This window comes from Aquarana catesbeiana, linkage group LG01 (genome assembly GCF_042186555.1).
Source record: "Aquarana catesbeiana isolate 2022-GZ linkage group LG01, ASM4218655v1, whole genome shotgun sequence".
Taxonomy (NCBI): Eukaryota; Metazoa; Chordata; class Amphibia; order Anura; family Ranidae; genus Aquarana; species Aquarana catesbeiana.
The window spans coordinates 626,105,029-626,131,489 of record NC_133324.1 but is presented as its reverse complement, the minus strand read 5'-3'; the positions used below and the strand labels follow the sequence as shown (position 1 = coordinate 626,131,489).

Below are 26,461 nucleotides of genomic sequence, written 5' to 3'. Positions count from 1 at the left end.
GCTGCATGTGTGGCTCAGATCACATTACCCGCTGACAGGTAGGGGGAAAATTTATGACAGAAGAGACCTCTAGGGTCTCTTCGGTTATAAAAATAGTTTTTTTCGTCATGCTTACCTGTAAAATCCTTTTGAGTAAATCACGGACACAAAGTGAGGCTATTATTCCTTACTGGGATGTCCCAGAGCAATAAGCCTTGGTAGGAGGGAGACAACCTGCTAAAACAATAGTCATCAGACCTGATTCGGCAGCCCGCAGTACACTGCAGCCAAAAGCCAAATCCTCGGCTGCTCGAACATCCACTTGATAAAATTTTGTAAACGTTTGCACTGAAGACCAGGGAGCAGCCTTACAAATCTGAGCCACAGATACCCGATTGCAAAAAGCCCAGGAGGTTCCCACACCCCTGGTAGAATGAGCTCTCACCCTGAAGGGAGGAGTCTTGTGTTTCAGACACTAGGCCTGAATGACCAATTGATGGACCCAATGGGCAATGGAAGCTGCCTGCCCCTTCCTCTAAAACAAAAAAGGAGTCTGATCCTTGGATCTGCGCATATCTAGACAAACTCTGATTGCTCGCACTATATCCAAGGAGTGCAGTCGTTTCTCTCCTGCCGAATGAGACAGAGAAAAAAGAAGGCAGAATAATGTCCTGATTCAAATGAAAGGCCGACACCACCTTAGGTAAGAGGGATCGAATAGGTCATAACATGACCCTGACGTGGCGAAGGATCAAGTATGGTTCCCTGCACGAAGGGGCCGCCAACTCCGACACCCTTCTAGCCGAGGTGATGGCCATCAGGAAGGCCAATAGGCTCAAATGGTTGCTTCTGTAACACAGACAGTACCAGGTTTAAGTCCCAAGGACACATAGGTGACCTAATGGAGGAAAGCAACGAGTTACCGTCTGCATAAAGTTTCTGATCAGTGAATGGGAGGCTAAGGACCTTTGGAAGAATACTGACAAGGCCGAAATCTGACCACTGGTTGTACTCAAAGTCAATCTGATTTCCACAGCTGACTGTAGAGGAGAGAGAATTCTCCAAAATGCCATAAATCCATCCCCTATTTTGTACATGCTATAACTTGCGCAAACCAATATATGCTTGTTGAGATTTCTTTTTACCAAAAATGTATAAAAGAATAAATATTGGCCTAAACTGATAAAGAAAATATATATTTTTTTGGATATGTATTATAGCAAAAAGTAAAAAAAATTTTTTTTTTTTTCAAAATTGCGCTATAAAAACAAGTCCACACACTGCTGACGTCACAGGAATCAATCCAGACACCTCATCATCATGACGAAGTGTAGACTGATGCCCCTCCCATGGCCGCTCCCTGCCCCTCCACAGCTCAGCGTTCCAGTGAGCGTGGAGGAGCAGAGAGGAGAGCTGCTGATTGACAGTCAGCAGCTCTCCGCTCGGGGATCTGTACAAAACCTAGCCATCGGCGGTGTTCGATTGTTCGGTTCTCAGTGTAGTGAGGCACCGGGGGACTGATGCAGCATCTACCTAGGTAAGTATGAATGGGCAAAAAAAAAAAAAAAAGCTGAGTTAGACTTACCAGTAAATCCTTTTCTGATAGTCTTCCAGGACAGCCATGAGACCTAGGGCTCTTCCTACCAGGACAGGAAACACGTTAACCCCCACCAGATAAGAGGGCAGTCCTCTAGGCCCCATGTCAGTATTTTCGAGAACCGTAGGACATCCTTGTAAAACATATGCATAATACACATAACTTCAAGACAAAACCAGGAGGGAATTCGGCTGTCCTGGAAGACTCTCAGAAAAGGAGTTACCGGTAAGTCTAACTCAGCTTTTCTCTAAGCGTCTTCCAGGACAGCCATGAGACAATGAGCCAAAACTTACCAGTCTAGGGAGGGACAACTGCCTGAAGGACCTTACGATCAAACGCCTGCTCCTGAGCAGATAGGGGATCCAGGCGATAATATTTAAGGAAGGTCGAAAAACTGGACCATGTGGCAGCCCTCAACTCAACCCAAGACGCAGACAAGGCTTTTGTTGAGTGCGCAGTGAAAAAAGGCGGAGGAACCTCCCTAATTTTATAAGTTTCAGAAATAGCTTGCTTTATCCATCTAGCCAAGGTTGCTTTAGATGCACTCTTTCCCTTGTGTGCTCCTGAAAAGAGGACAGGCAATGCATCTGTTTTTCTAAAGGTCTTGGTCACCTTAAGGTAGACAAGAAGAATTCTCTTCACATCTAAAAAAAAAACTAAAATTTTCTTTCTTGGTCACCCTTTGGCGAACTACAAAAGGTTGGGAGTACAATGTCACGCGATCTGTGGAATGTACTGGCCACTTTAGGCAGAAATCCTGGATCAGTTTTCAAAACAACCCGATCCTCAAAAATTGTGAGAAAATATCCTCTAGGGGCTCAAAAGGGAATTCTACCAGAGTTTGAAGCACCAGGGACAGGTCCCAGGTTGGACAACTTCTAACCACTACTGGCCTGGACCTAGAAATTGATTTAAAGAATCTAGCTATATTGGGATTTTCCAAGAGAGAAAATTGGAGAAACACAGATAGCTGCCGCATGTACCTTTAAAGGACTGACTGAAAGACCTTCGTCGACACCCTCTTGAAAAAATTCCAAAACTGAAGGAACATCATGAGTTAATCTTTGTTTTTCAGATAACCACGAGTTAAATTTCTTCCAGACCTTGGAATATATGGCTCTAGTGACTGGTTTTCTGCAATTTACCAGAGTCTTGACTACTTTGTCAGAGAACCCCTGGGCGTTTAGTATCTTTTCTTCAGATACCAGGCCGTCAAGTTTAAGGAAACCACTTGTGGGTGCGACACTGGACCCTGCGATAATAAGTCTTGTCTCTTCGGAAGACTCAATGGAGGATCAGAGTCTGTAACAGGGAAAACCATGGCCTCTTGCGCCAAAAAGGGGCTATTAGGATAAGATCTGTTTCTTCTAGAAGAAACTTCCGGAACTAGCCTGTACGGCGGGAAAGCGTAACAGAGGCCGAATGGCCATTCGCATCGATCCCCAAGTATTGATCGCTGGGTTCAGAGAAAAGAACTTCTCGTCTTGCGATTGTTCTGCTTCGGGATATCCCCATCTGATTGCGAGAACCTCAAAGATTTCGGGATGAAGGGACCAATTGTCTCGACATACCCGGTAGCGGCTGAGATAATCTGCCAGACACTGCTCTTGAAACTTCTCTCAGCGAGACCGACTGATTGGTCTGTAAGGCTGACAATGTTTGCATCATTCTTGAGACCTTTTCCTGCGGGAGAAAAGGTTTTTGGTCTACTGAGCAAAAATTAAAGTTACGTACCGGTAACGTCTTTTCCAGTAGTCTTTCAGGACAGCCACCATGAGACTATCTCTCATGGTGGCTGTCCTGAAAGACGAAAGGGGAAAATTCCTATTTTTTTTCCCTAAATTTCAGATATGACACTTTTTGGGCTGGAATAAAGGAAGACTTCTCTTTGTTTATTAACCAGCCTAGAGATTAAAGGAAGTCCTGTACGGTCTGGAGATCCGCTAATAACTTTTGGTATGACTCCGCCACCACTAGGAGGTTGTTCAGGTAAGAGATAACAGTTATCGCTTTTAACCTTAGCGGAGCCAGCGCCTCCCCCAACAACTTTGTAAAGATGCGTGGGGCTGAGGACAGACCGAAGGGGAGGGCTTGAACTTGAAAGTTCCGAATCTCTGTTCCCATCTTGACCGCTAGTCCCAAGAATCTTTGGAAGGCTGGATTATAGGGATGTGCAGATAGGCAGCCCTTAAATCCAAACTGGCCATGAAGCAGTTTGGTTAAAGCAGGTTTTTGATTGAGAACATACATGTCTCCATACAAAAGTGCTTGTACCTGATCGAACGGTTTAGAGACCGGAGGTTCAGGAAAAGCCGATATTTTCCTGATGGCTTTCTGACGACAAATATATGGGAATAAAATACCTTGCCCTGATCCGACCGTGGAACCGGGACCAGGACCTTTTGATCTATCAAGTCTCCAATTTGGAGACCCAGGGCCTTCACTTTTACCCAATCTTGGAGAGGGAAGGTGACCAATAATTGCTGTAGTGGCTGGCAAGAAAATTTCAGCCTGTACCCATTGGTCACTAGATCCAGGATGAATGGACTTAGGGTGACTGCTGCCACTGTGGGAGAAAAGCCCTCAATCTTCCTCCCACTGGGAGACATGAGTCACTGTCGCTTGGCGGGTTGTTGAGGAGGGTTAAACAAGACGCCCCCTCTACCTCTGCCCTTGTGCCCTGTCCAATGTTTTTAGGCCTATTGTCCTTTTCTCTAGGACCTAGCCGCCTACTTTGGCCATGAAAAAAACTTTCTGGCTGTCGGATTTTTCTTATTCTCTGGAAAGGCCTTTTTCTATCGGCCGTGCGTTCCAGCGCCTCTTCCAGACCTGGGCCAAAAAGATAATTGCCTAGGCGTAATTTTGAGGCAGCGTCGCCTGACCAGGTTTTAAGCCATAGGTTTCTTCTGGCCGAATTCACTAAGGCCGCGGTCCCAGCTGTCATTTTTACCGACTCTGCAGAAGAATCAGCCAAAAACCCCACTGCACGCAAGAGGAGAGGGAAAGATTTCAAAATCTGTTCTCTAGAGGTACCTGTCAACAAGTGTGTTTGTATTTGTGTCAACCATACTTCAACATTTCTGGCTACACAAGTGGAGGTCAGAGCTGGTTTATTATTCCCAATGGCTGAGTCCCAGGCTCTGTGAAGAAGGATATCCCATCTTTTATCCATCGGATCCCTAAGCGTGCCCATATCGTCAAATGCTAGGTCCGAGTTTTTTTAAACTTTTGAAAGAGGTGCGTCTTAAGATATTTGTTCCATGGCTGCCCTGTGTCCTCTTCAAATGGAAACATTCTTTTTAGGTTACCGGAAAAAAAAAGCAACTCTCTGGATTTTCCCACTGCAGCTTGATAGTATCAATAAGGGAACTATGCATGGAAAAAAACTCTAGCCTTTTTCTTATGCAAACCTTTGTACATAAGGTCATGTTTAGAGAATTGTACCTTCTCCTCTTCTATATCAAGTGTCGTATAGATAGCCTTTAATAAGTCATCTACATCTTCCAATGATAACCTATACCTCAAACCTTTTGCGGATTCTCTATCCCTGGGCCCTGTATCGGACCCTGATTCTTCCGGAGAAGAATGGGCAGATCCGGCTTCAGCTTCAGAGTCTTCACTCTCCGCACTCTGCTGTGGAGCGCTAGGACCGGCTGAAGTCCTAACTGGAGATAGACCCTCTGAGGGGACTTGAAACTTGTCAATTAGAGTTTTAAACAAGCTAAACATAGACATAAGCTCATCTCTAACAGAAGTCAGCATTTTCTGACAGGAGACTACCGGGTCATCCTTAACTAGGCTGTCTATACATGTGTAGCAAACTGCTTTGCTCCACGAGGAGCTCAATTTCTTTCCGCAATCCGCACATTTCTTTTTTGGTGGCTGCGATTGGGCCTTGTCCTGAGTCTTGGCCTGCAAGAGAACAAATGACCCCAATGAACTTTATGCCACATACACTCCATAACCCCCGTGCAGGAGGAAAGGAAAAATGTGCCTCCTTCACCTAGTCCCTACTGGGTACAAGGGGGAGAACACTCACAGGATGTGCAAATAAAATACACTTCAGGCTTACCTGTAAAGTGCTGGTGTTAGGGCCTGCTTCCATTACCTGTGCAGGTATTGCAGGGGAATCCACGCAGCCCCTGTAGTGGTCCGCAGCCTCTGCCAGGTTTTACTTTTTTTAAACACCAGCCTCCAAGCATCCCTGTTCACGCCGTTTTAGAGACGGAACTAGCATCTCTGGCATCCGCTGATGATATCACACTCCCCGGAAGTGACCCCACCGGGTACTTCCTGTGGGCCAACTTGGAACGCACAAGTTCTGCCCCTCAACGTGCGCAGCTTCCTCTCTTCCCCTGCACACTCCAGCCACGCTGTTTAACAGGGAGAGACAAGCCGACTGCCGCCATGCGGTTTGGGGACCGGAGCTCCAACGTACACCGCGGTGCTGGCATTCCCCATGCACCGAGAAGCAGGGACAGCAGCCACAAACCTACTCCCCTGGTGAGTGTGCCGCTCTGGGACCTAAGAAGAAGGTAGGAATACCACCCCAAAACGCCACAGGAGCTACGCTCAGGAGACCTAGGGGAACCAGTTCCAGAAAACATGTTACCCCCCGTCAGGAGGAAACACTAATATTGACTTGGGGCCGGGAGGCGTGCCCTTTTAGCTGGTGGGGGTTAACGTGTTGCCTGTCCTGGTAGGAGGAGCCCTTGGTCTCATGGCTGTCCTGGAAGATGCTTAAAGAAAAACCCCATACTTCTCTTTTAAAACTACAGTATTTCAAAAGGGGTCATTGATGTGGTTTGTTTTTTAGAATATCAGTTGCATGAATACTGGGGTTATGGTTTTCTTTAGAGATGTATGCTTGCAACTTACCAACACTTTTGTCCATGAGCAAATCATTTTTGTTCGGCAAAAAAACACTTAAAAAAAATTTGTTTTAGTTACCCATGCCTTCTCTGAAACATCTACAAGTTCACCTGACTTCCTCCCCTCCACATGTCCTTACCATCGATCCCAATCTGCACACCTTATCCACCAGGAGAAAGGAAGGAAGCTCCTAGCCCTCATGTGACAGCACTGGACCAATCACTAAGAAACAATGTTGTCATGTGGCAGGAAGGTGAGCAAATCCCATACTCTTCCACACCCAGTTGTACCAAGTATTTCTCTGTTCTCCCAGCAGCTGAATAAAGTAGTGGGGGAGTGAGAGGAGTATGTACTGCTGGGGAGGAGGTTGCAAGGGCAAAGCAGAGGTTTACTTTGAAAGACACTGTCATCTTGTCTATGCTAGACAAAATGACTGTTTCTCTGCATGAGACCCCCTTATACTTGCCTTACCTGCTCTCCACTGCAGAACCATTTTAGATGCTGAGACTATCCTGAACTTCCAGTTAAGAGGGAGCATGTGACCCGCTAGCCTGCGACAGTGCTCCAAACAGTCAAGGCCCAAGCACTGTTACATGACCTGGGGAATGACGTTACCATTCCACTTGGTTGCTGTTTTCATCACTGGCTACAGAGAAGAAAGGAGCTGTAAGACAAGCTAGGTATAAGGGGGGGGGGGGGGGAGGCGTCGGGTGACGTCTGTTGCAGACACTGCATAATCAAGGCGACATCGACTACGCTGTTTCGGCACATTCGCTTTGGCATTGGTAATGTCTCTTTCAAAGACATGAGCCGTCTCCAAAGAATCTTCACTGAATATATATACAGAATGACCAGAAAAAATGTAAAAGATATATTTAACAAATTGGCAAATCAATATTAGCATAGTCACCTGAAAAAAAATTGATGATGTCCTGTTCAGTACAGCTGTAGGGCAAACCACGAAGCCTCACAGTGGTATCATTTGGGCTAGCAGGCAATGCCTGTGCCGACTGGGGCATTGATGACATTCTAGTCGGTGATGTTGAAGCCTGGATTCTATGCAATAGTAACTCTGCATCCTTGTGGCTCATTTCAAACACTGCAATAGAGCAAACGGATTGCTTAAAGTAAGCCGAAATTTTTCCCTTTTCAAAACATAATACTGAAAACTACAACACACAAATTACAAAAAATAATGAAGAAAAAAAAATATTTAGAACTGGAGATCTTTTAAGCCTTTTGCTGGCCAAACTAGTAATTTTGGTTTTCCCATTGAAAAAAAATAAATAAAAAATGATATAATCTAAGGGAGTCAGCCAGCTTACTGCAACCTGAGACCCACAAATCTATTACCCATTTTCAAGCAACCTATGGTGATGACCATTGATCAAAACCACCATTATTTATAATAAAATGGATTTTAAATGAATTTACAACCAAGTGGCCAAGATCACTTGAAATAGATGTGTAGCCGTGCACTGTTCAATTACAACAGTTTCTGAAGCGATTGTTTGGAAAAAAAAAAAAAAACAGCAATGTGAACAATCCACATAAGAAAAACATGCCAAGAAGCCCTCTCTCTTTTCTTTGCACCAGAATTAGTCGATATGCTTCACCAAAAGACAAAGCTTAGAAAATTACCCCTGCAAGAAAGTGTTTACCTTTCTAACAGTTTCTATCAATCTGCTCACCTTCCACATAGCGTTGCCCCATGAACTTTTTGTGCTGTTCCAAAGCTTTCGTCAAGTCATCTGCTGTTTCAAATTCAATAATTGCATCTCCGCGTGGTTTGCCATCTCTGTTGAAGATGAAGTGAACTCCATCTATACCATTAGATACATTGCATTCTGGAGGAAAAACAAATAAAAATAAAGTAAAGCTGGCTGAAAGACCATATATTATAAACAATAGGTTCAAAGCAAAAGGCAAAAAAAAAAAAAAAAAAAAACACACATGAACTAAATTCACCTTTGCAGCAATCACTGGCTGCATTTTCCATAAGACATTTGTGTAATGAAACATCAAAATGCTCACAGTGAAGAGGAAGTCTCCCTATATCTGCACATCCATGACATCCCTGGAGTGTGGGTGGCAAGCTCAGCCTGGACTCTGGCCAAGCCATACCGACAACACACTTCGCTCTGCCTCTCAGAGCTTATTCATGGGGATGGAGATCCCAGGCATTGGGGGGAGTTTTATGCATCATTGGCTGTCACTTTGAATGTGCAAAGGCTGTCAGTTGTGCGGGTATGTAATTAGACACTATAGGAAACCAAAACAAGCTTGTAGTCAGAGCGATTATGCCGCAAAGAGTTGAAAAATAATAATACCTGACAGAAAAAAAAAAAATAAAAAAACAACAAAGTGCAAAAACAAACTTCTTCTGAAACCGAATCAAAAACATTTTTTTTTAATATCCCCTTAGCGCCGACCGTACACACATATGTGGCTTCGGCTTTAAGGGGTTATACTGGGATGATGCATGCATCATCCCAGTACTGTTTTTTAGAGTGGGCGGTCAGCTCTTCAGGGATAACAACCGATGCAGCTAAAAGCTGCTCGGCTGTTATCCTGGAGGAGCGGGAGGGAACATACCCCCCTCCAGCCGCTTGTACCGGGCCTCCCATCCCACCAGGAGACCCGATGTGCGAGATGCCACTTTCGCTGGCTAGAGTGAGACTGGAAGGAAGCTGGAAACGGCTTGCTTCCGTGTAAACACAAAAGCGACGTCACAACATCACTTGCAGTTTACTCGCCTGCCAATGGCGCCATTTTTAAATAAAATGATAGTATTCAGAATCTCTGTTTTAGGCAATCTGAATACTTTGAAGTGCAAAGGAGGGATTTGGGGTCTTTTAGACCCCCGATCTTTTCATAAAGAGTACCTATCACCACCTACTACTGTCACAAGGGATGTTTACATTCCTTGTGACAGCAGTAAATGTGATCACATTTTTTTTTTTAAGCGACAACGTTTACTCGGCTGGCAATGGCGCCATTTTTAAAGCAAATTACAGTATTCAGAATCACTGTTTTGGGGTCTTTTCGACCCCCGATCTCTCCATAAAGAGTGCCCCTCACCACCTATTACTGTCACAAGGGATGTTTACATTCCTTGTGACAGCAATAAAAGCGATCACATTATTTTTTAAGCGACAATGTAAAAAATAAAAATAAGAAAAAAAAAAAAAAAAATTATATATATATATATATATATATATATATATATATATATATATATATATATATATATATATATATATATATATATATATATATATATTTCTTATTTTAAAAGCGCCCCCGTCCCCGTGAGCTTGTGCAGAAAAGAAAAACACACACGTAAGTCGCGCCCACATATGTAAACGATGTTCAAATCACACATGTGAGGTATCGCCACGATCGCCAGAGCAAGAGCCATAATTCTAGCACTAGACCTCCTCTGTAACTCTAACCTGGTAACCGTTTTTTTTTTTAAAGCGCCGCCTATGGAGATTTTTAGGTACTGTAGTTTGTCACCATTCCACGATTGTGCGCAATTTCAAAGCATGACATGTTAGGTATCTATTTACTCGGCGCTTTCACATTATACAAAAAAAAAAAAAAAAAAAAAAAAAAATGGACTAACTTTACCGTTTAGTTTTTTTTTTTAATTCATGGAAGTGTCTTTTTTCCTAAAAAATTGCGTTTGAAAGACCACTGCGCAAATACAGTATGACATAAGATTCTCAGAGATATAGATATATATATATATATATATATATATATATATATATATATATATATATATATATATATATATGTTCTAAGTAATTCTCTAGAAAAAAAATACGGATTTTAACTTGTAAGCAACAAATGTCAGAAATAGGCTTACGCTCGGTTCACACTGGGGCGACTTGTCAGGCGACCTAGTCGCCTGACAAGTCGCCTCCCGTTCTGTGCTATGGAACCGTTCTAATTGGAGCGACGCAAGTCGCTCCGACTTAGAAAAAGGTTCCTGTATTACTTTGGGGGCGACTTGGGGCGACTTGCATAGACTTCTATGCAGAAGTCGTCTCGCAAGTCGCCCCGGCAGTCGTTTGCAGGTCGCCTCGCTGAGGCGACCTGCAAGTCGTGCCGCCCATGTGTGAACCGAGCCTCAGGCATGAAAAGGTTAATGTATCGTTCAAAAACATTATGAAAAAAAAAGCCAAAATGCATGAAAAAAAAAAAATGTAAGAAAATGGTACTTATTTTTTATTTTTATTTGTATGCCTAGATCCAGAAGGAATCATAAAAATTAAAAATGTAGTTGATATCACTATAGCTAGGAAACTGAACTAAATGACATTGACTAAATATGGGCATGTGTCCATACAAGAGCACTTACATGACCAGCATTCTGGCCCTTTGTTTTGTGTGCTGAGGTGTGGGAAATGACTCGGAGTTGACTGGAGTAAAAAAAAAAGCAAGATTTTGATGTCTTGATAGAGATGAATTCAGAGGACATCCAAGCTCATCTCTAGTGCATCATCATCCAACAGAAGAATATACTGGAAAACATACCAGAAAAAAAATTAAGCACATCCTCTGCAGTGCAAGACCAAGGTAGCCCTCTAGCACGCACAATGAACATCTTCTTTGGGTCTCCAGTTACAGCATGTGGATCATAGTCTGGTAAGGGAGGATAATCATCAACTGCACTCGACGAACCAAAATCCTAGCAAAAGAAGTCACAGATTGATTAGAAAGAATATTTTCTCTAGATAGTTTATTGATGTGAGGAATATTTCCTAATCTTGTTTCTAAAAGGATTTAAAACACATACATAATACTGGCAAACAAACTGTTGGCAAAGTCTCAAAATAGAAGTTTTATTCTAATTGTGTTATTGTCACTTATAAAATGACCACTACACCGATCCAAAAAGATATATGTGCTATTTTGACTGTTTGACAGAAGGTTAAATGTAAACCTCAGTAACCAAAATCTAGACTGCAACACAGGCGCTATGTGCAGCAGGGTTCAAAGATATGGCCAGGATATTTGGAGTAAGTTCATATTTTCCTTTTTTCTTGAAAAGGTGAATGTAAAGTGGAACTTTAACCAAGAGAAAAAAAAAATCTGGAAAACAGGCAGGGTTTCTAATGCAGAAGAGACACACTGTCTTGCCTGTATTAAAGTTCCATTACCTGCCTGTATGTCCTGTAGTGCAAGCGCAGCTCAGTCTACACAATTTCAGCAATGCCAAAATGAATGAACTCCCATGCATATGTCATCTCTGTGGGGCCAATGAAAATAACCAAAAATTGGTACCCGAAAGCAGACCTAGCTGAAGATCACATTGTCCAGTGGGGAGATCTGGGACACAGCAGAGCTGTAGAGAAGGAGAGTATGGCTCCGCTTTAGGAAAAACTTTAGCCCTCCAAATATGTCCCAGACCCCCCCTGCGATCTTTATTTATATATCTTGCGTGTGCACAGATGTGCCACAGTTTTTCAGGACCCAGCAGAGACCTGCGACACAATCGTTTACACATGGAGGTGTACTGCACACAGGCATAAAAAATTCCTGCACATGGGCAGAGGAGTCTCCAAACCTGCGACATCTGCACACAACGTGCAAGTGTCTGCTAGTAAAAGCATCTACTAGGATGTGTGACATGGACATCCCAGGAGGCACTATGTCATGGACTTTAAAATAGAAGTCTAGTCAAATCCTAACTACACTTAAACCTACTCCCAACCTCATTCTAATTACCCTGTACAGGAAAGATGTCTATACTTGCCCACTCAGAGCACTCCATTCCAGTCACAGGATCGGCTCCCAGCACTGGCTTCAGTGTAGAGGAGGCACAGTAGACAACAGAAGCTCCATAGCCTAAAGTATACGTCACCGCCCAGGCTCTGCAGATGTTGCCAGTGATCTCTCTTCTTCACTGAGGCCAGCTGCTGGAGAGACCATGTGACCAGACTGGATTCCCTTCAGCATAAGTATAGACATTTTTTTTTTTTTTTTAACAGGGTAGTTAAAATAGGTTAAGAATGAGGGTGGAAACAGGTTTAACCACTTCAATACCGGGCACTTAAACCCCCTACCTGCCCAGGCCAATTTTCAGTGCTGTCACATTTTGAATGACAATTGCGCAGCCATGCACTGCTGTATCCAAACTAAATTTTTATAATTTTTTCTAGACAGATAGAGCTTTCTTTTAGTGGAATTTAATCACTGCTGGGTTTTTTATTTTTTGCTAAACAAACAGAAAAGAGACCGAAAATTTGGAAATAAAAAAATAAAAAACACGTTTTTCTTTGTTAAGTAATTTTTCTCCTTCACTGATATGTGTTGATGGGCATTGATGAGGAGGCACTAATATGCAGCATTTATGAGGCAGCACCAATTTGCAGCACTGATAGGTGGCAATGATAGGCACTGCTGATGGGGCTGCACTTATAATAAATGCACTGATTATCAGTGCAGATCCCCCATCAGGAAAGTCGCTTATCGGCTCTGCTCTACTCACGTCAGTGTGAAAAGAGGAATGCCGATAACCAGCACTTCCTATTTACACAGTGATCATCTGTGATTGGACAGGCTGATCACATGGTAAAAAGCCAACATCATAGGCTCTTTACCGTGATCGGAGACCCGGTGTGCCCAAGAGACTTGTTCTGATGGACCTCATATGACATTTTTCTATACGCGGGGAGAGAAGTGGTTAAGATTTGACTGGACTCTTACTTTAACCACTTGCTGACCACATAACAATGTTATACGGCGGCAAAGTGGCTCTCCTGTGCCAGATCATGTACCTAGTATGTAATCCAGCACTTCTGGGTAGGTAAAACGTGCTGCTTCTGCTGCGATTAGACACAGCACAAGATGATCAGCGGGTGTCGGCCAATGGATGTCTGCCCCAACCCGCTGATCTGTGAGGAGGAACACAGAAGAGAGCTCTGTCTATGTAAACAAAGCAAAGCTCTGTCCTGTCAGTGGGGGTGTGCTTAATTTTGTTTCCCTGCAAAGCAAGGTATAAAATCCAGCACATCCCTTAGTGAAAGCACCTCATAGTAAACACAAAAACTCTGGTTAGGCTCACATTTGATCACTCTAGATGTTTAACATTTTTTTTTTATCAGCGATCACTGAATTAGTGTCACCGGTTTCCACAAAGTGTCAGATTGTTCGTGCAATATCGCAGTCCCGCTATAAGTCACTGATCACTGCCATTACTAGTATAAAAAAAAAAAAAAAAAAAAAGAAAAATTCCAGTAAATATCCCATAGTTTGTTTTTTTCACACCAATCAATATACGCTTACTGGGATTTTTTTTTTACCAAAGCCATGTAGCAGAATACATATTGGCCTAAACTGATGAAGAATTATTAAGAATTTTTTTTATCGAATATGTTTTAAAGTAGAAAGTAAAAAATATATATTTTTATTTTTTTTTCAAAATACCATTTTTTTTGTCAACTGCGCAAAAAATAACTGCAGGAGGTGATCAAATACCACCAAAAGAAAGCTCTATTTTTGAGGGAAAAATTACATAAAAGTAATCTGTTTACAGAGTTGTATGACCGCGCAATTGTCAGTTAGAGTAATGCAGTGCTGTATCGCAAAAAATGGCCTGGTCATGAAGGGGAGAAAATCTTCCGGAGGTCAAGTGGTTAAAGCAGTATCACACCCAAAACCAAAAATGTAATACACTGCACCTTACCAATCATTAGATGTGGTGGCTGTATTAGTTATCTTTTTCTTAGGCTTTATCCTCTGTTTTCACCTGGTGGTCTGGCCAGTAACACACCTCGTGTATTAGAATGCCTACAATCTGGATGAAGGAGCACAGCAGACAGAAGCATTGTCAGTCTGGGGGAGGGGAGTGTTAGATGTACTAGCAGATTTAGATACACTATCAAACTAAAGCCAAACGCCAGCTAATAGCTTTAAAAAAAAAAAAAAAAAAGTATGTTTATTACGTTTTTACAACAGTACACAAGCAAAATTACCAAAAAAACCCAAAAACATCAAAATATAACAAAACTGCAAATAAAAAAAAATTAAAAAACCCTTAGGGACTCACAATTAGGAAATATAAAGGCATATAGCTTTAAAACATTATTCAGGTAAGAGGACAGCACACTCCTGTACAAAACCATAAAGATTCATACAGCATAATAAACAGGTTTTAACAGTCGTGAACAGTAGAGGCCAGAGTACATGTACTGGAGGAGCCACCTGCCTAACAGCTTATCAAACAATTTAGTTTTTTTCTTAGGACTCTTTCACATGGACGATCCGTATGTCCGTATTTCATCTTTCCGTTTTCGGATGAAAAACGGACATACATGTATCCCTATGGAGCGTCGGATGTCAGCGGTGACATGTCCGCTGACATCCGACCCGCTCCGATAAGTGTAACGGAGGAAAATCCTACTTTTCCATCCGTTTTCGGATCGGATCGGGTGACGACGGACACTACGGTCCGTCATCACCCGATCCCCCATAGGGGAGAGCGGCGCTCTGACAGGTCCGTCGCTGCACAGCGTGCAGTGATGGACCTGTCATCTTTCTGCTCAACGGGGATCAGCGGAGTGAGAGCCCTTAGTGTAAAAGTGAGCCTATATAAAAGGAAGAGAAGCATTAATAAGTTTAAAGTGGAGCTCCAGGCTCCTTCAGAAAAAAAATAAATATCAGCAGCTATAAATACTGTAGCTGATGACTTAATATTAGGACACTTACACGTCCACGAATCCAGACGCTTTTTCAATCGGCTCCCAGGTGCTGCTAACGCCATTTTGGCTAAGGGAATCTGGCAGTGAAACTGAATGGGATGTTTTACAAGGTGATCGTTTACAATCACTTTAAACAAGAGGTGCATTGAATGGAAACTTTGGTGCCGAAACTGAAAGTGCAGGATGCACTTAGCCGAAAACCGATTTTTTTTTTTAAATATATATATATTTTTTTTTATATAATTGTATTATATTAGACTTAATTAATATAATGATTTTAAATGAATACGAATTTATTGTTGGTCATTATCAGCACTTTTAGCGCAAGAAAAGCTCAGGAAAAATGTATCCCTTCTATTTCTATGTATGTCTTCACACTGGTTTGTTGTGTTTCTGCTGTGGTGTTAAAAATCTTGCTTCCTGCATTTTTGGTCAGTTAACTGCTTGCCGACCAGCCGCCGCAGTTGTACTGCGGCAGAATGGCACGGCTGGGCGAAGCAATGTTGTTATGTTGCTTCGCCCTGTGGCCGCCGAAGGCGTGCGCCCGCTGCACGCCCCCGGAGCCGATGCGAGTGCCCGGCGGTCACGATCACCGTTGGGCTCCCGCGATCGCGGCTGACGCATGGAGAACCGGGAGCTGTGTGTGTAAACACAGTTTCCAGTTCTCTGAGGGGAGAACAGTCAGATTGTGTGTTCATACAGAGTATGAACAGCGATCTGTCATCTCCCCTGCACAGTCCCCTCCCCCTTCAGTTAGAATCACCTCCCAGGGAACACAATTAACCCCTTGATCGCCCCCTAGTGTTAACCACTTCCCTGCCAGTGACATTTTTACAGTAATCAATGCATATTTATAGCACTGATCGCTGTACAAATGCCAATGGTCCCAAAAATGTGTCAAAATTGTCCGATGTGTCCGCCATAATGTCGCAGTCCCGATAAAAATCGCAGATCGCCGGCATTACTAGTAAAAAAAAATATTAATAAAAATGCCATAAAACTATCCCCTATTTTGTAGACACTATAACTTTAGCGCAAACCAATCAATATACGCTTTTACCAAAAATATGTAGAAGAATACATATCGGCCTAAACTGAGGAAAACATTTTTTTATATATATATTTTTTGGGGGATATTTATTATAGCAAAAAGTAAAAACTATTGCGTTTTTTTTCAAAATTGTCTTTTTGTTTATAGCGCAAAAAATAAAAACCGCAGAGGTGATCAAATACCACTAAAAGAAAGCTCTATTTGTGTGTGTGTGTGGGGGAACGACGTCAATTTTGTTTGGCCGCGACCGCGCAATTGTCAGTTAAAGCGACGCAGTGCCGAATGGCAAAAAGTGCTCTGGTCAGGAAGGGGGTAAAATCTTCCCGAGGCTGAAGCGGTTAAAAAAAAAAAAAAAAAAAAAAAAAAAAAAACGCACCAAAAATGCACCTCTCTGTTGAAATGCATTAAAAACTTAACAAGAACGCATTATGTTTTGGATGCGTTTTCTGAGTCACACAACCTATGAAAACCACACCATAAGCACAGTAAAACTGTGGTAAAATAGTGGTGAAATTGAGCGTTTTGGGGGCCATTATGAGCACCTTTTTCTCTTATTAGTAAAATGCCGATAACATCATTTTCATCTGCTATGTTTTGGTGCATCTCTACTTTAACCACTTCATGCAAAATCACATACCTGTATGTCATTTTGCTTTAGTGGCTGTACTGAAGCGATGCCTATTACAAGCAGCGGGAGGGGACGCCACCCCCCCCGCTGCCTTCCGCCCACAGGGAGACCCAAGCCACCAGCCAGAACGTCCGCCGGCTGACTGGAGTCCCGATCAAAGCCGGATTCGACTTTGATCGGGTCTCTGATATAGAAATCCCGACGCGCCATCAAGAGGCCACTTCTGGTTTACTCGGCAAAAAAAAAAAAAATTACAGGTTTTTAAAAAAACGCCAAAATACTTTCAAATGCAGAGGAGGGGTTTGGGGTCTAGATCTCTCCATAAGAGTACCTGTCACTGCCTATTACTGTCAAAAGGGATGTTTACCATTCCTTGTGACAGCAATAAAAGTGATCAGATTTTTTTTTTTTTAAAGGAACAGCGTAAAAATTTAAAAAAATAAATAAAATAAGAAAAATTGAATACAATTTTTTAAAGCCCCCCATCCCTCGGTGCTCGCACGCCAAATAAAACGCATACGCAAGTCATGCCCGCAAACGTAAACAGTGTTTAAATTAGGGATGAAACAACTAATCGATTATGAAATTAATCGATTACTATTTTCATAATCGATTAATCAGCCAGTAACATAATGGGGATAAAAAAATAAATAAATTGAGCCCTTTATAGTACAAAAAAGCAGATAATCACTACTGTAAGGGGTTCATTTTTTTACTGTAGACCTGTGAAAGTAATATTTACAGTAGCGATTTGCCGTTTTTGTACTATAAAGGGCTCAATTTGTTTTTTTTTTTCCCCCATTATGTTACTGGCCGATTAATCGATTATGAAAATAGTAATCGATTAATTTCATAATCGATTAGTTGTTTCAGCCCTGATTTAAACACTGTTTACGTTTGCGAGCACGACTTGCGTATGCGTTTTATTTGGCGTGCGAGCACCGAGGGATGGGGGGCTTTAAAAAATTGTATTAATTTTTTCTTATTTTAAGCCCCCCATTCCTCGGTGCTCGCACGCCAAATAAAACGCATACGCAAGTCGTGCCCGCAAAACGTAAACAGTGTTTAAATCAGGGCTGAAACAACTAATCGATGAAATTAATCGATTACTATTTTCATAATCGATTAATCGGCCAGTAACATAATGGGGATTAAAAAAAAAAAAACTAAAAATTGAGCCCTTTATAGTACAAAAACAGCAAATCGCTACTGTAAATATTACTTTCACAGGTCTACAGTAAAAAAATGAACCCCTTACAGTAGTGATTATCTGCTTTTTTGTACTATGAAAGGGCTAATTTTAGTTTTTTTTTAACCCTATTTACTAAATGGGGTTAAAAATGTTTAATGTTACTAAACGTAAAAGCAAACTGCATAGGTGTCTACCGAGCCTTATGCTGGCCACACGGATCAATTTTCAGACGAAAAATCTCTGTACATTCGCTGAATGAAAGAATGTTGTTTGAAATTTTCACTTGTTTTTAACATTCTGTTTTTAAAATGAATGTAATTTCTGAACAAAAACCACATACACCGTCTGAAAATTCCTTTGACCAAGAAGTTTTCTATTTCTAAATTTTCCCATCACTGTGGTTGAAAACGAACATCGTTTTGACCCCACTAACGATTAGAAAATCGAACAAACGTTCTTAAAATGACATTTTTTTTTAAGGAAGTCATTGTTTGTTTTGTTTTTTAATAAAAAAATTTGATCTGAGTCTGATGATATTTACCAGATTCACCCTCTAATAGTATATACAGTATATCTCTTCTCTAATAGTTTATACAGTGTATCTCTTCTGTCTGTTTTTCTCCGAGTGGATTAGATATTTTGCTCCCTAACCATATAGTTGGTTATTTATATTTACCACTGCATAGAGATATTTAAGAATAAATTGCCTTTTTTTTAGACTTTACATAAATTATACACCACACTCTTTAAGGCTATTAACCGATTAAATCAACACAATAAATGGGCCAACTAATCGATTATGAAAATAACCGTTAGTTGCAGCCCAGGTTCAAATCACACGTGAGGTATCGCCGCGATCATTAGAGTAAGAGCAAAAATTTTTTCCCCTGTAACTCTAAACAGGTAACGGTTACATTTTAAAGCGTTGCCTATGGAGATTTTTATGTACCGTAGTTTGTCGCCATTCCACAACCGTGCGTAATTTTAAAGCGTGACATGTTAGGTATTTTTTTTACTCGGTGTAACAAAATCTTTCACATTATACAAAAAAATTGTGCTAACTTTGGTGTGTCATTTTTTTTTACTGTGTGACATAAAATATTGCAATGACCGCCATTTTATACTCTAGGGCAATGGTTCTAAACTCCTGTCCTCAGGGCCCACTAACAGGCCAGGTTTGCAAGATAACTGAAATACATCACAGATGATATCATTTGCCGCTCAGTGATTGCAGTATTCTAGTCTGCATCTCCCCAAGGTCATACTTAAAATCTGTCCTGTTAGTGGGTCCTGAGGACAGGAGTTGAAAACCACTGCTCTAGGGTCTCTGCTAAAATATACATACAGTAGTACCTTGGATTACGAGAATAATTTGTTCCAGAAGAATGCTTGTAATCCAAAGCACTCGTATATCAAAGCGAGTTTCCCCATAGGAACCAATGGAAACTCAAATAATGCGTTCCAGTGCCACTGCTGGTGTATGCAGTACCACATGTGGCCAAAGGTGTGGGGGCGCTGAAGACACTCGGAAACACTAGGAGACACTTGGTAACCGAGTGTCTCTGAGCGGTCTTCGGCACCCCCGTACCTCTGGCCATATGCGTTACTTCACACCCCAGAGGCTTGAAATCCGCTCATCTTGCAAGACAATGCTTGCAAGCGCGTTACTCGCAATTCAAAGTATTACTGTATATAATGTTTGGGGGTTCCAAGTAATTTTCTAGCAAAAAATACAGATTTTAACTTGTAAACAAATGTCAGAAATAGGCCTGGTCCTTAAAAGGATAGTTCACCTTTACAAGGTAAGGGATGTTTGTAGATTAAAACAAACTGTGCAGCTCTGACTAAAGAGGAATAAAACCCTTGCTATAGGTGTAGACCATTTACATACCATATGAAGCCTGACTGGAATTCTCCCAGGATGTTGTCTTTACTGCTCACCATCACAAGAGTGAGCTCTTTCTCTGATTCAAACCCCTTCACATGCCCTTTCTCTCCCCTGATGCTGTAGCTCTGAGCTCAGCTTTTGGGACTGCATTCCTGTGATGGTGGAGGTGAGCAGTGATGACTAGGCCTCACTTAGCAGCGTCCCGGGGAGCGCCTGGCAACGCCCCGGGGAGCACTCCAGTCACTCTTCATAAGGTATATAAATGACCTACACCTATAACAAGGGCATAAATCAACTTTAGTCAGAGCTGCACAGTTTTTTTTTCTATCTTCATATGCCCCTTATCTACACAGGCAATTTTGTGTTAAAGGCGAACTATCCCTTTAAGTGGTTTGTCTCATCTATGCAAACTAATGCATTCTGCTGGAGAGCTTGTTCTTTTGACAGACTTACTGGCTGGATCACTATATGAAAACAGAAAAAAAAATAAAAAGAAAGCCTAAGGCTCCATTCACACCTGAGCATACTAGAATCGCGGAAAAACAGGGGACACATTTGTGATGTCATTATTTCTTAATGGCACCCCAAAGACCCGCAATTTCGCGGCAACTGTCAGACAAAATGCACTAAAAAGTCACACCACCAAACGCACCGGGCTCTGTGCCAAAGTTTGGTACATGAGCTCCATTGGAGCGGAGGGATGAATGGTGCTGCTCCAAAAACTTGCCACAAAGAAAGCGTGGTGCAGCAGGTATCACTGCAGAACACTTAGGTGTGAATGGAGCCAGAAAGGCGATGCAGCCATTACATCTAATGATTGGTAAGTAGTAACAGAATAGATTTCGGGTTGAATGTAGGAAGGTGAGTTTAGAAGTGAGTAGGTCATGTGGAGATGTATGAGGGGGTGACAGAGGAGGGCTGTGCTCCCCCTAGAAGAAGGCCGTGTATGAGGGGAGGTGGCCCCATATATAACCGACCTACCTACCTACCTGTGTGTTGGTGTAGAAGGCAGCGCTGTGCGGCCTGTCCAGCCCCGGGGCCCGCACTCTCCCCGGCAGCCCTCCCAGCAAACAGCTCTGTACTCCGGGCACTCCTCTCCTCAGTAGCGCGGCTCCCCGGCCCCTCAGCACTAGCTGAGCTATTGAGGCGCTAATGACCCTGCAGCTCCCGGCCATGCAGAGGACCAGAGCACCCAACACAGCCGGAATCGCAGCAGCAACAACACCCGCCGCTAGAGCCGGCCCCAAACCGCTCTACACGCTACATGGCCCATCAACCACCTCTCACAGGCCCACCAATCACAAAGCGACCGTGCCTACGAAAACTACATGTCCCGGCAAGCCTTCCCTGTCTCCGACCAATCACAGGCGGCAGTAGCCGAACGTCAGTACGCATTACATTGCCCTGCGTGAATCGCGCTGCGCTCGACCAATGAGGACTGGTATGAACCTGGACTAGGACTGCATTTCCCATCATGCCCTGGCATCACGTGGGTGGGGGGAAACAGGTCGTGGTGACATTGTGCCAATCAGCTGACCTTGTCATATAGATCCTACAAGAGGAACTGCAGTCTGCTCATATAATGTATAATAAAAACATATTTGTCATTCTGAAGCTTTCCTCCAACTACTTTGCATATTATTTTATACATACTGGCATTCTGTACTTGCCAAATATGATGCAGAAATCTCCCTCCATTAAGTCTGTCTGCATCCATTTTAACTGTGGGCAGCTGAAGCTGCTGCCTGTTCACTTCTTGAATTTACACAGACCCACAGAGGCACATCTCCAGCCCTGCAGCTCTCATTGGCCCTCTTATGACTCACCCCCTCTCTCTTCCTTGCAAATTCTCATGGGATATAAGGCAGCAGGCATTTTACATTGTGTATATTAAATAACATCAAAACCAGAAAAGCAATTCTTTTGAAATAAAATATTGGATAAATATTTTGGCCGTGGCTGTTTTTATTGGTTTAATAATTTTTTTTAAATATTTACAAATAATTTTATTATCACATCACTTAAAAGTATAGATAAATAAATTATTATTATTATATTATTATTATTATACAGGATTTATAAAGCGCCGACAGTTTACGCAGTACTTTACAACGTTAGGGCAGACAGTACAAGTACAATACTATTCAATACAGGGGGGAATCAGAAAGACCTGCTGGTTAGAGCTTACAATCTAGGAGGGAGGGTCAAGTTATACAAAAGGGTAATAGCTGTGGGGGATGAGCTAATGGAGAAAATAGTGCAGTTGTTAGATGGAGGCAGGATAGGCTTCTCTGAAGAGGAAAGTTTTCAGGGATCACCTAAAAGTGGATACATTTGGAGGCAGTCTGACAGATTGGGGTAGGGAATTCCAGAGGATGGGCGAGGCTCGGGAGAAGTCCTGGAGGCGGATATGGGAGGAGGTGATGAGGGAGCTAGAGAGCAGGAGGTCTTGGGAGGAACAGAGAGGACGATTAGGTTGGTATTTTGAGACTAGGCTAGTGATGTAGCTGGGGGCAGAGTTGTGGATGGCTTTGTAACTTATTGTTAGTATTTTGAATTTAATTCGTTGGGCGAGTGGCAGCCAATGGAGGGATTGGCAGAGAAGGGTAGCAGACACTGTGCAGTTTGTAAGGTGGATGAGTCTGACAGCAGCATTCATGATGGACTGAAGGGGGGATAGTCTATGTAAAGGTGAGCCAATGAGGAGGGAGTTGCAGTAGTCTAGGTATTAAAATAAAATAAATAAACCAAGCCACTACGGCTCAAGCTCAATAACATTCCCTCTTCTGAGTAATCAAAACAAACTTACCCCAAAGACAAAGAACCACGTAAAAAAAGCCGCTGGGGAGCTGTCCTCTTCACTTTCTTCTGGCAACTGTCAACGGTCTGTGACCAGTAGCCCATATTTATAAGGGTATTTTGCAGTATCCATGCATTCATTGGTGGTTTAACTGATTTAACCGACCTATCCTATATTAAATTTAAAATTTATATAATTTTATTGGATAACTCATGCTAGCCTATGAATTTATCCCATTTTCAAAACTATTGGGGAGAGAGAGCTGTGCATGATGTCATAAGCCTAGGCTTTTTACCAGACAAGAAACAGGAAGTGGGCTGTATAAGGTATTTACTGGCAGAAAAAAATGTTTTACTATCCAAAGTTAAAACTACAAGGGCAGAAGATTTAATAGATGGGAAGATGAAAAAATTACTGAAGTTCCACTTTCAGTACTGCCTGCACCTGGCTTTGTACTAGACAAGTGCATGGAGCTATAGAATGCCTTGTGTGTTCAAGTCACCCTCAAGGCTGGCAAGGGCCTTTCCTGCTGGTGGAGGTGCTACTGGCAGAAAGGTTTTCAAGTGGAATTCCTGGCTACATCTAACTAGTCTTAAAAATGTCCCCGCTCCTCGCCTAACACCTATGTTGACTAATCTGTGTAAGAAAAAGGTATATACTTACCTATTTTCAGCCCGTTCTGGTCATGTGATTTCCTCTGTGTCAGCCAGTCGCAGCTGCAGGGGAGAGGAGAGAGCAGGCAACAACAGATAGGCCATTGAAGCCTATGGGTGATGTCAACATTACTAAGCATTCCAGCCATTGTCAGAGTGCTCCATCCTCTCCCCTGCAGCTGCGACTGGCTGACAAACAGCAGATCATATGACTAAACCATAGCAGGCTGAAAATAGGCAAGTGTATACATCTTTTTTTACACAGGTTAGTCAGCACATGTGTTAGAGGGGGTGGGGGGTATTTTCAAGATTAGTTAGGCTTAGCCTAGAATTCCATTTTAAATAGAAATGAGCTTGAATTTGTTCAGAACCAGGTTCAGGTCTGAACCCAGAAGTCAGCTGTCATTCTTGGGTAGGTTCAGACTAGGATTTCCTTTACTCCTACATCAGTTGTGAGGCAGCTCACTGGACAAGGAATAACAGCTGACTTCCCGATTAAGGCACAAACCTGGTTCTGAACAAACATAAGCTCATCCACAGTCTTAAAGCTGAAGTTTAGCTGGGAAAAAAATTCTCTCTACAGCTGAGTTACATTACTTACCTGTAATGAAGTATGTCCCAAAATATGCAACAGAAAAACAGAAACAAAGGAGCGCCACTGCTTTGTTTCTGTTTTTATGCGGCATAGAGATTCCTTCATCTCCTGGGAGCTGCCTTCTATCCATGACCGCCAGTCTTGTGGTAACCAGTCCGTTATTTCTCCAGCATCATCACCACTCAGGCTATCACTTTAAATCCTTTGTCTTATTCACCTATGCACCATCTGCTTTTTACTTCCCAAAATATGCAAGCTGCTGGATTCTGAAAATCTTCACTGCAGTGCTGCCCTGTCCTCTTCCTGCTCCTGAGCTTCTGGTACTGTGGGGGTTAACAGCTTTAGGTGTCCGGGCTTAGCAGCACTAAAGATGATCTAATGGAGACATTTCCCACCTCATTCTGTACTCTGTACTGTACATTCCCTATTCCACATCACCTCATTCTGTACTCTACACTGTACATTCCCTATTCCACATCACCTCATTCTGCACTCTACACTGTACATTCCCTATTCCACATCACCTCATTCTGTACTCTGTACTGTACATTCCCTATTCCACATGACCTCATTCTGTACTCTGTACTGTACATTCCCTATTCCACATCACCTCATTCTGTACTCTGTACTGTACATTCCCTATTCCACATCACCTCATTCTGTACTCTGTACTGTACATTCCCTATTCCACATGACCTCATTCTGTACTCTGTACTGTACATTCCCTATTCCACATCACCTCATTCTGTACTCTGTACTGTACATTCCCTATTCTACATCATCTCATTCTGTACTCTACACTGTACATTCCCCATTCCACATCACCTCATTCTGTACTCTGTACTGTACATTCCCTACTCTGCATCATCTCATTCTGTACTCTGTACTGTACATTCCCTATTCCACATCACCTCATTCTGTACTCTGTACTGTACATTCCCTATTCCACATCACCTCATTCTGTACTCTGTACTGTACATTCCCTATTCCACATCACTTCATTCTGTACTATGTACTGTACATTCCCTATTCCACATCATCTCATTCTGTACTCTGTACTGTACATTCCCTATTCCACATCACCTCATTCTGTAATCTGTACTGTACATTCCCCATTCCACATCACCTCATTCTGTACTCTGTACTGTACATTCCCTATTCCACATCACCTCATTCTGTAATCTGTACTGTACATTCCCCATTCCACATCACCTCATTCTGTACTCTGTACTGTACATTCCCTATTCCACATCACCTCATTCTGTACTCTGTACTGTACATTCCCTATTCCACATCACCTCATTCTGTACTCTGTACTGTACATTCCCTATTCCACATCACCTCATTCTGTAATCTGTACTGTACATTCCCCATTCCACATCACCTCATTCTGTACTCTGTACTGTACATTCCCTATTCCACATCACCTCATTCTGTACTCTGTACTGTACATTCCCTATTCCACATCACCTCATTCTGTACTCTGTACTGTACATTCCCTATTCCACATCATCTCATTCTGTACTCTGTACTGTACATTCCCTATTCCACATCACCTCAATCTGTAATCTGTACTGTACATTCCCTATTCCACATCATCTCATTCTGTACTCTGTACTGTACATTCCCTATTTCACACTGCCTACTTTTGTATGCTATGCTGTACTTTTCCTATTCCAAATCTCCTGACTATGTAGGACGCATCATACAATCCCTATTCCATTTATTTTGCAAGAAATTTGTCTCAATTCACAAAGCTTTGGAACAAGAATAAGGAGGTCCAGCCCCCCATGAAAAAAATAAAAGTCAGCAGCTACAAATACTGTAGCTGCTGACTTTTAATATTAGGACACTTACCTGATGTTGGCACCCCAGACAATTTTCAGATCGGCTCTCGGGTGCTGCTGCTGCCATACGTAGTTAGGGAACCCGGCAGTGAAGCCTTTCTGCTTCACAGCTCGCTCCCTACTGCGCATGCGCGAAGTGCAATTCCCTTTTTTTTTTGGCCCAGCGGCGGAGTAGGGGGCCGAACTTCTGAGGGAAAGCGCCGCGGTGGAGTCTCCCGCAAGTGGGAAAGGGTACCTGTCAAAAACAGGTCCCTGTTCCTCCCTCCCCCCTAAAAGGTGCCAAATGTGGCACTGGAGGGGAGAAAGCAGATGAGCGGAGGTTTCACTTTTAGGTGGAACGCCGCTTTAAGTGTTGAAAGCTGTTGTTTTTGCTTTGTGAAATTAGCCTATTGGACTGCAGTTCTACCATGGCAGTCTTCCTATTTCTCCCATGCTATTCTAGGGAGGAGATGGGGGTGGTCACACAATTTACAAATTTACAGACCTACATGTGCTTGAAAAAAAAGGAAAACAGAATCCCCGCTAAAAAAGTGAGTAAATATATTAGTGAAATATAGCTTGAACAACAGGACTGAATTGCACAGACCTGTGACGTTATTCGCTAGCTACACTGTTCCCCTGTTGTTGGTCAGGGAGAGAGTTCCT

The 26,461-nt window shown here is 42.5% G+C and overlaps 1 protein-coding gene across 2 annotated transcripts in view; it reads right to left on the bottom strand.

Annotated features, from left to right (window-relative positions):
• The window catches only part of GRSF1 (G-rich RNA sequence binding factor 1), a 39,657-nt gene extending 18,408 nt beyond the window's left edge, over window positions 1-21,249 (bottom strand). Inside the window, exons 1-4 of one of the 2 annotated variants that reach the window (XM_073600672.1) lie at window positions 20,911-21,249; window positions 10,994-11,147; window positions 8,140-8,295; window positions 7,359-7,547 (exon numbers count right to left, since the gene is read on the bottom strand). In XM_073600672.1, coding sequence (XP_073456773.1) covers window positions 7,359-7,547; window positions 8,140-8,295; window positions 10,994-11,147; window positions 20,911-21,096 — 685 coding nt within the window. In that variant the 5' untranslated portion in view covers window positions 21,097-21,249. Of the gene's footprint in view, window positions 1-7,358; window positions 7,548-8,139; window positions 8,296-10,993; window positions 11,148-14,147; window positions 14,259-20,910 lie in introns of those variants that run through there. The other variant, XM_073600681.1, reaches the window with a different exon arrangement.
• Between the last annotated feature and the right edge of the window lie 5,212 nt (window positions 21,250-26,461).